The sequence below is a fragment of the Myripristis murdjan genome, chromosome 15 (assembly GCF_902150065.1).
Source record: "Myripristis murdjan chromosome 15, fMyrMur1.1, whole genome shotgun sequence".
NCBI classification, from domain to species: domain Eukaryota; kingdom Metazoa; phylum Chordata; class Actinopteri; order Holocentriformes; family Holocentridae; genus Myripristis; species Myripristis murdjan.
The window spans coordinates 26,637,291-26,647,746 of NC_043994.1; the positions used below are offsets into that span (position 1 = coordinate 26,637,291).

Below are 10,456 nucleotides of genomic sequence, written 5' to 3' on the forward strand. Positions count from 1 at the left end.
GGATGCACTGGAATGAAAAAAAAAAGAGGGCGCTTGTTCTCCCCGTAACGCAACCCAAAACACAACTTGTGATGGAAAAAAACAAATGAGATGACAAGCATATTCCTGGCACTTATTGTGTATTGAAGCTTGTACTTTTGCCTCTCGGGCGAATCCGAGCAAGAATAGCTGTGAACGGCGGGGAGGAGAGATGCCCCAAATAACTGTGAGCGAGTTCGCCAAGCATGGAGCGTGAAGAGCTGTCAAGGTCAAAGAAGATCTGACCTTGGATTGGTGCAAACTTTCTACTTAGCACTGACTAAATGTCCCATTGCTCTACTACTGAGCAAATTATCTTGTGGGATGAGTTATTTTTGGGGTTGATTTAGCACGTCAGGCTGCTCTGGAGTTTCCAAGGTTTTGCAGTCAACCTAAATGAGAAGACAGCGGTGCGCGTTCTACTTACAGATCATGTGCGGCCCACATGGACGCCGCGATGACATCACCCCCGGCGACACTGCAACACCATGCTAAAAGGCCCTCGTTCGCAAGTGCTCTTTAACTGGTGCCAAATGACGGCCGTGCAACTTAAATAGAGGGTGTTTCAGCAACTGCGAGCTGTCCGCACACAGACACAACCTTACACATGCATTCGTTTTGCTGCAAGCTTTACATATTGCTACTTATTACGCCCGCCCCATCTATCACGTAAAGTAGGACCGTGAGGAGAAAGCGGATAAAGGAGAATGAGCTATCGAGCGGTGAGTGGGAGGGAGGGAATTTGCGGTGTTTGTTGAAGGCTGTGCTTCCTCAAATGTTGGAAAAGACAGGATTATTGCTGAAGTGCTATTAAGACTTGTGGGGACATGCATTCACCCGTTTTCCTCACTGCAGACGGAAGCACAAACACACACACACACACACACACAAATATATCCTCCGATTGAGACATAAGCACCCTTCCCCCCACATTCATCCTCTCTCTTTCTTGCCATGCACACCTCTCCTTCGCTTTCCCCATTGTCTTTTTTTTACAGAGCGTGACATCACCTCTGAGCAGCACCTGTTTCCAAGGAGATGGGATTATTATTTTTTTTTTTTGGACAGGAATAGAGCAGAGCAAGGGGCATGAAGAGGCTGCAAAAAAATCAAGTGCAGGCATGAGGCTCTCGGTGTCCTTGACTTGAGGGCATCAGGTGAGAGCCTTTAAACCATCAGGAGAAAGAGGCTTTCTCCATCCACGCACAGGAAAAGATGATAAAAAAAAAAAAAACAATGACTTCCACTGAGGAAGTCTATTTCGGTTGCAGTAGCTCATGCGCTGCCCATTAGGCAATTTATAAATGTCCTCTGACGTGGTGCAGTGCTGCGGTGTTCTGCAGTAATTAGCCCATTCAGTACAATACAGCCTTATTCTGCTACCTCTTTCAAAAATGCAGGCGCTTGCAGGAGACAGATAGCATTAGGTGTAAGTCAGTGTGTTTTTTCAGAGAATAGGAGTTAAATAATGGGGGACTGAGCCTTGTGTGTGGGACAGATAAGCATAGAGATATGAGGCTCGAGGAGAGAGAGAGAGTGGGAGAGGGAGAGAGAGAGAGAGAGAGAGAGAGCCAGACAGCGAGTACACAGCCAGTCAAGTGTCTGCTCGCTGCCGGCTGAATTTACAGAATAGCTCTTATCAGATTCAGGCAGTCTCAAAGCCAAGCAGACAGAGGCAGGGAGGCAGCGGGGAGAGATAGCCAGACATCCCATGAGGCAACGGGCACAGCGTCCGCCTTCTCCACATTGCGCTGGGTGTATGATACTGTTGCTGCAAGACCAGAGAGCTTGTGACAGGTCAGCTGTGTATCACCGCAGCTACACCCAGGGACGGGAAGCCGGGAGGATCCTCAAACACCACAGAGCTGCTAAAAAAAATATGAGCTCTGTGTAGGATAGACAAGCACAGGTGCTGCTACAGAGGGTAAGAAACACAGAGAGAGAGAGAGAGAGAAGGGGAAGAGAGAGGCTGTTAGAGACAGAGGAGAGAGAGAGGAAAGAGAGAGAGAGAGCAAGAGGGGAGGGAGGGGTAGGAGGAGACTGGCTGCTTCAGAAGGGAATAGGAGCCTGAGAGGAATTCCAAAACAGCTGTCCGGCAGACGTCCTAGCCGACAGGAGTGCAGCCCCAAGGCAGAGACAGAAGGCGGGGCAGTGTCAACAAGCCAGGAGAGCAGCACCCCAGCCGCTCACACACTCTCACACATCAGTCTGAAGCTGCAGCGATCAGGAGTCCAACGCCGATACCTGGGAAGGATCAAGATCTCCCCACTGGAATATCTTAGGTGAGTGAGCGCGGGCACTTGCTTTACTTCACACCCTGCCTAATAGAGGTTGGTGCAGTGCTGTCAGGATTAGGATGGGGTAATGCTGCTAGAGTTTGCCTGCTGTCATGTTAGTGGAAAGGAAAAGGACTTCTGCCGCAGTGTTGGGTTTGTGGTGAATTATTCTGGAGCAGAGAGGATTATTGCACTGTAACAGAGAAATGAGTGAGAGCATGCATCGTGAATGGAGCGGGCGCTATATGGTGATTGTTCAGCAGACGCTCTCCTCACATGCAAACACAAGGGCCGAACTGTTAAGAGCAACATGATATCCTCGCCGCTTTCCAAGAGGGACATTTTTAGTGCGGCTACACGCTTAAGGCATGTTCCTGTGAAATGCAGAGCTGGCTTCATCCGTGCTCTCCTGGGGGAGCGGATTTGGAGGGGGTTGAAGGGTAAAGCGGGGTGGGGGGGGGAAGGACTGCGCTCATCACTTTGCCAGTATGCGTTTGTGTTGACATTCCCTTCATGTTTCATATGCTTTGATATGGTTTCCTGCCCGCCTCTGCCAAGGATAACTCTGGCAAACGCTGCCCATGCTTGCGGGTGGCACAGGGGAGCTAGAAAGAGAGACAGAACAAATACTCCACCCTGCTATTCACCATCGTCCCGACACAGCCACCAGGCCCCCGAAGGAAGGCCTTTGCCTATAATTGAGGGTTTTTTTTATGAAACAAACAGCTCAGCCTATTCTGTAAAGCTACCATTACCCTCTGTGGTTTGTGATTTTTTTTTTAAAACAGCCCAAAGAGGGGGTCTTTTTGCTATTTATAGACATAGCAGAAGTCAAGGCCGGCCAGGGCTACGTGTTAAAACAGTATTAAGAAAATCATTCTCCTGCTGATTGGCCCTTTAGATTATACCACACAGTAGGAGGAACGTCACTGCGAAGTTAGTCTCCTGCATGCCGTTGATACTACGCTCTGTTCAACCACTACAAAGCTGCAGAAGAACATGTTATTTTCACACTCAGCCCCACTCTAATGTAAAATGTCAGCGCCGTAATTCCATCACAGGACGTGTATTTAGGGAACGTATGGCTTCTATTTTAAAGAATGGGAAAGTCATACGCAGGTCATAATGCGAACAGCTGTTAGCGCCGAGCCCTCGGCTTCTCCCTGTATGTGCCTCATCACTGTGCACGGTGCAATCCTGTGTACAGTGATGACGGCAAGCATCATTAAACTGTAGCGCTTGTTTAGACTGCAGCAGGGTTACACTAGGTCTAAGAATACACTGACCCAGTTACTTCACACGTGACTTGATTAATACAAGGGGTGTCCAGAAATAACCAGACAAATCACGAGCAATAACTTACCACCTCCTATTACCCCATATCAGTCTGTCATTACACTTAAAAGTTTCAGCAGCCCCCTGCTCCACTGCCCCCTCACTAATAACTAACCCCCAGAGCAGGCACTGCATTCCCCTTGTGTTGCCATGATGAGGCAAAGCTCTCGTGCTGAAGAGGCTGGAGCGACTCCAGATCTCATCACGCCTGCACAGATAGCAGCCGCTGACCCAATGACACACTGGCTTTATCCTGCAGCACTCATCACGATTGGATGGATGCTCAGACGAGCGATCCTGAGGTACGCCGACGCGTCCCTCCTTCCCTGGAGGTGTAAATGAAACCCGTGTCCGCATTCTGCAGTGGCGGCGCCGACCGGCTCGGAGCTGGCAGCACGTGCCATGTTCCCACTTTTTTTTTTTTTTTGGGCCCATTCCAAAAGGAGAGTGCAAATCTGGCCTTGGCTGTGAGATACACCAGAGTACACCTGCTCGACTGCTAACACCCAGCAGAGACAAAAATGGATTCATTGGGTCAGCAGGCTGTAAGGTTTTATCCTGTGCTATCTTGGGCTGCTGTAATTGATTCATTTCCTGTTGGGCGCCCATTGCAAGCTTTACTCATATTACTGTCATTAGGCATGGAGCAATATGATTTTTTTAGGCCAATAGCAATGTTTGATATCTTCCCACTCAAAACTACCAATACCAATACTGATACCCATGTGTTTTTTTTTTGTTTTTTTTTTTTAAAGAATCAGAATACAAGTGCAGGTGCAAAATCGGCTCAGCTTTTCAGACTGGCCTTTATTAAGATAATTAAATGTTTTATAAACAAAAGAACAAGATTGTTTGTTCTGTTGCTAATTTGGCACTTCCTTACGCACTCTTAGTGAAAACAAAGTCATAAAAGGCCAGATTTCACAATCATGCAAATATCAGCAGTAAAAATACCTCTCAAATCAATACCAATACTCCTTTTTAGAGCTGATATAGTCTAATAACAATACATTGGCCCATTCCTAGCTGTTATTTTAGAGATTCTTTAAGTTACTTATCAATCAAAGCTCAATCACTCCATTACTCAACTGAGCTCTCATGCTGACATATCAACTCTCATACTGGATGTATATTGGCACACCGGCAGCTACGCCATAAAGACTGATGAGGATATTCTTTTCCTCATTCTTGGCTGGTGGCCTCCTGCATTCCAGTCATGTTTGCCATATAGGCCAAACTGAACCACCAGCAGGATGGCTGATGTGAAGGTCAGGCTTTCACCATACCAGCTGACTTCTCAACGTCTACAACTGTTGACCTTGGCCGGGATGCTCAGCAGTTGTCTCCATGAGAGCTTTGAAAGAGCCGGGCTGCTCTGCATCATACATTCCATCCATATTATTGATTTCAAACAAGATTATTTCCTGTTGTAATTCATGAGCTTTGTTTTTTTTGTTCTCACTGGGGAGCCACTTAGGTGTCTGGCGTCTACACACGGTCTCACAGGCAAAGGAGGTGGTCTAATTTCGTCTCGGGGCAAACCAATAATCAATCAATAGGCATGTTAGGAAGTGTCTCAGCCAGACGTGAGGCAGTGACCTTCTTTCCTTGGCGTTAGCAATACACTGACAGATCTACAGGCGCAGAACACACTCCCACAGGAAGCAGCTTTTGGATTGGCAGGCTCGGTGGTGCATTTGTTCAACTTCTGATTCCGGGCCTGATTCCCCACTGCAGTGTGCATCAGCTGTCAAGGTCAGAAAGGATTGAGCCTTGCAGGAGAAAGAGGCTGAAAAAAAAAAAAAAAGCAAAAAGGGAAAGAGAAGACAGGGAGAGCAGAAAGGAGAAAGAGGAAATCTTAACAAGTGAGGATCTTGCTGTACCCCCTCCCTACGCTTCATCAAACACTGCAGCAGCACTTCTCGCCCCTCCCTCCCTCCATTCTCTTGCTCTTCCTCGCTATTAGCAAACAAACACACTCTTTTGCACACATGGCGCGCATTCAGAACTGCTATCTCTCACAAGCACAGTCAAGCACCTCGTACAAACACTCCCACTCCCACCGGCATTCACACACACACACACAAGGACCCTTGGAGAGCGACGTTGCCATCCAACACACCCGCACATGTTCCGCATCCCTCTGCAGTGTTTGTCATCTCTATATATAGCTCCCATAGTGCTTGCTGAGTGACAAGTTTATTTGTGTTGTAATGGCATCCTCATAAGTGAGAACATTTCGTCTACTAGCTCATATGCTTTACAGTATGTTGAAGCTGACAGTGGATACTGATATTATAACGCTGAGACGAGACAGAACAGGTAGGCTGTTTCACTGAGAAGAAAATAGCGCCAGAAAATGCAGGGAAGGAAGGTCCGTGTCGTCTCTGCCTGATGTCTACATGCTGCTGTAAAATCAGTCTGCTGTTTGGACTCCAACACAGAGCAAGCATCTCTCACTCCTCACTCTCCTCACTAATGTGTCTGCTGAATAAACATAGCCTACTTAAGAGTATCTCTGATAAGGCTGCTGCAGTGTGTCTCTGCGAGGTCGGTTGCAGCAGGAATGTGGATGTTTTCTCTTCTTTTTTTTTTTTTTTTATTTTGGTGGGAGGACTTGACCGCCCAGGCACTTTTGTGCAGCAGTGCACTCCGTCAGACGGTCACTGCTGACAGACCTCTCAAAAGTAAATATGTCTATAAATGGGAAAGCTCTCTCCTCTCTTGTGCTTCCCCCACCTCGCCCCCCCACCAACCCACCCACTGACACACACACACACACACACACACACTGCAGACTCCCTTCCTCCACAGCGTATTTTTCCCTCTCTTCTTCTTCGTTGCCATGTCACCTCAAACGGTCAAACCTAATCTCATCTCATTCTTCTGAGCTCATCCTGTACCAGTCGATTGCAAACATGATGGCATTTTCTGTTGGGATTGTAAAAGAATAGCTCTGAGAAGGCGTGCATGTTTTATCAAATCCGGTACCCCTTAATAATGTTTACCCATGCTGGTATCCCGGTCCTTACTAAACATGAAGCAGATCTCCTGTATGTCAGTGCCAAATCAAATCACCATCTGCATCACCTTCTTTCTTAAAATCCACCCATGTAATCCCTCGCTCTATCGCTCCCACACAAGCCCCCTAAACCCCTTTGCTCCCGTCTTTCTGCACATGCTCTCCCCTCTGGTTCATCTTCTTCTATCTCTGTGCGTGTCTAAGCAGTAGCCCGCTCTGAAAACTGGCTGCCCTGCTCTGATCCCAGTAAAGTCCCCTTTGCTTTTCCTCTCCCAATCTGCGGTCCAGCTGTTCCACATTAGCGCATCCAGAGCGGGGAGGCCAACGGAGGCTCATGTGTGGAAATGTGAATGTGCAACAGCAGCCTTAGGCCAAGCCTCGTCCTCCTCTCCTCTGGCTCCTACGCTCTCCAGATGCAAGCGGATGATGAGGATGTTTTGTGCGGGGTCCAGAACGTATTTATAGGACTTGTGTTGGTTACCAGATTTCTTTATGTGGATGCTAGGTGACAGGAGCTGTAGATCAGCAGCAGCGGGTCAGTGGGGAAGGTAGCTTCAGTAAATCTGTTGACTTATTGACTGGAACGCATAAAGCAACATAGACACTTTGCATGCAACATATCCCAGAAGCAAGCTGATAGAAATACATAATTTATCAAGCTTTAATACTGACACAGTTTTTGGAGTGGAGACCGTTGACTAAAAGTGTGATCAATCTGCCTTTCTTTCTCATTTCAGAGAAGTGGCCCTCTGGCCTTTCTACAGCCCCGGACAACACCAGAAATACTTGGAATCACATTTCCTGATCAATGACACAGCGAATGAAGTTATTTCAGGAGCCGCACATGACCGCTGTGTTCCCAAGAATGTAACTGGAGCATTGCCTCAGGGACACTGTAACCTTCAAAACTCAAAAAGAATTAACTACTGTTCTTTGCTACCTATCTGAGATCTTTCACAGTCACAGCCATGCCAGCTAAAGCACCGATCTACCTGAAACCCACCAATAGTAAGAAAGGGAAAAAATGTCGCCTGAGAGATATACTGTCCCCGGACATGATCAGTCCACCGCTCGGAGACTTTCGCCACACCATCCACATCGGGAGAGGCGGGGAGCGAGATGCTTTTGGAGACATGTCCTTCCTCCAGGGAAAGTATGAGCTCCTTCCAGGGAAGGGAGAGCTGGTCCACCCTCAGTTTGGCATCCAAAACGAGTTTCTCAGAGCAAACAGCACTTCTGATGCCTCCTTTGCTGAGACCCCCTCTCCGGTTCTCAAGAACGCCATTTCCCTCCCAACCATTGGTGGCTGCCAGGCACTCACTCTGCCCCTGATCTCCTCCAATGTCTTCCCGCTGCCCCCAGAGCCTCTGGAGGACATCGTGGGGCCTGCAGTTCCCCTGAAGCCTGACAGGGCTGAGGAGGTAGAAATCCTACAGATGGATGCTCTGTTGCGCTCCATGGACGTCTTCACCAGCGATCCCTCGCCTCCCTCTGCAGATATCCAGTCAAAACCCGATGTTCTTCTGGATCTGCTGGAAAAACCAGAGAAGCTGACCTCTATGTCAGTTGCCAAAGCGAATAAAATAAACAAGGGTGAAAACCTCCCCGAGAAGTCACCATCTTATTACATCAATGGCCACAGCAACAGCATATGCACATTTAAAGGAAGCCTGAACAGCAACACGAGCAGCGACAGCTTCGACAGCTTCGACGGCAAAGGGAGCTTCAAGAGTAACGGGCACGGCAGTGGAATCAGCAACGGCAGGGGGAGTTTCAATGGCAACGGCAACTGCAACGGTTATGAACACTTTAACAATGACATTACCCTGGGCTGTAAGAAGGCATCCTCCAAATGCAACGGAGACTGGGTGGACAGAGACAGTGGGGTGGAAGAGGGCCGCATCTGTGATTTTGAGTTTGAGTTTTCCAAGGAGAAGAGTTCGTCCCGGGATTCCCTCACCCAGATCACAGGGTCACTCCTTTCCCTCGAACTCGATCTGGGCCCATCCATCCTGGATGATGTGCTCAACATAATGGATAAACCTACAGCGAAGAGCAGGCCTTGAGCAGTGCTCGGGCCCCAAGAAGAGAAAGGGAATTAATGAACTGTAGCCATGAGAACAGAGACTCACAAAGCAATCAAAATGGTGTCTGGATATACAGTATCATTGTGATGAAAATGAGCTAAAATAGACAGAGCTGCTTATGTTTTTATTGTCAAAACAAGTATTCTAGCTTCTATGGAGTGTTGATTCTTCTTTTTTTGTCTGTCAGCATGTTTAAGATGCATGTGCTATTGAATTACAGCGAAAACACAGCCATCGTGCCTTTGATTTATTGATTAAATTACTGTAAAAAAAATCAATACATGATAGATTTGTGTTCCTATCCTGACTTATGCAGTTTATGTAAAAGATACTATACAAGTCTTGAGGTTGCTTTTGCTTTTTTTTTTTTTTTTTTTTTTTTTTTACACAATTTATCTGTTTCTCCATGAAAACACTGCATTTTGTGTGACTTTTAATGTGTTTAACAAAGCACTGTTTTGTTTGTCACACGATTTGTTTGCCACATGACTCGTTCAAAGAACAGAATACTATGCATATTTGTGTTTTTAATATGGTAACACAAATAAATAAATTTTGTCCTAGTTCGCCTAGTTTCTTGTGAGGAATGTGTGAGAGAGTTGATTCCAAAAGATAAGGCAAAATCATGAGAGAGGCTTAACATCAGACTGAAAAAAAAAAAGAAAAGAAAAAAGAAGGGAGGGAAAAGACAAGGCAAAAGATGTTTTAGCCAGGACAGACAGAGCTACAGATTGACAGAGAGGATAGAATGGATTTATTTTCTCGCCTCGGACATTCCTTGCATTCTGCCTCGCTGTCCTGCAGTGGGAGCACCGGTGGGCCTTCATCTGTCCAACCAGGCGCCTGCTCCATTTGTGTGCAAGTGGACGGGACAAGCAGAGGAGGGGTCTTTAAAATTCCCTGCATTCCAGCCACAGTGCACAAGTGTCCTGGACTAGACATAAATCAGCTGTTTTGAGTCAAGGGGGGGAGGGGCTTGGTCTTAGAGCCACAATATCCATCACCCAGAATGTATAGGGAGATGGGGTTGTAAAACATGCTCTTACAACTGGCAGGCAAACTTTGCTCAGCGCTGAGCGATGGATGGGCCCTCTCCCTATGTCTAGTTACAATGAAGATATGTTGACCCAGCAGTGTTAAAGCAACAGACTGAAAGAGAAAGACAGCTTGCAGTCTCTTGAACCCTGCCACCCCTTCCTTACACCTCCTCGCCCCTTTTACAGGCTTTTCAGCTGCAGGAAACATAAGGTAAGTCATAACAAGACCCTATGGAGGCCTGTGTTGTCCCTCTTGAATACCGTACATGGGAAGCCCTTCACAAATCCTAGATAAGGGGCGCACATCCCCCCCTAACGTCCACGTGCCACTGTGTCATGCTTGGCCTAGTAAAGTAAGGCGACCTGCCTGCGCTCCCTCCGCACACCACATCTAAAGTAGGGCCGTGTTTGTGTCGCCGAGCTAATTTCGCACGCAAATCATTATCCGGATTTGATCCTGTTTGTGTCTTGCAGCGGGCCAGTGTGGCAAACTTCTCCGAATCCCTCAGCGACCTCAGAGTGTCCGTAAACAACCATGGCCAGCCCAGCTGTGGCGTCTCCAGCCATGTTAAACCAGATGTTACAGGAGGCATGAGCATTTCCCCACACAAAGAAAACCCATGTTGTAGCAGATACACCAGCCACTGGAAAATCCCCGCATTAGTGTTAAAAGGGTTTGCA

At 47.4% G+C, this 10,456-nt stretch overlaps 1 protein-coding gene across 1 annotated transcript; it reads left to right on the top strand.

The window, feature by feature from the left end:
- The first annotated feature begins 2,055 nt into the window (after window positions 1-2,055).
- Window positions 2,056-9,098, top strand: cdc42ep3 (CDC42 effector protein (Rho GTPase binding) 3). Its single transcript, XM_030069876.1, has 2 exons — window positions 2,056-2,300; window positions 7,389-9,098. The coding sequence occupies exon 2, from the start codon at window positions 7,620-7,622 to the stop codon at window positions 8,715-8,717; it is 1,098 nt and encodes a 365-aa protein (XP_029925736.1). The 5' UTR covers window positions 2,056-2,300; window positions 7,389-7,619; the 3' UTR covers window positions 8,718-9,098.
- The last annotated feature ends 1,358 nt before the right edge of the window (window positions 9,099-10,456 follow it).

Coding starts and splice junctions, on each gene's coding strand:
- cdc42ep3 (XM_030069876.1), top strand. CDS start 7,620: ATGCCAGCTAAAGCACCGATCTACCTGAAACCCACCAATAGTAAGAAA.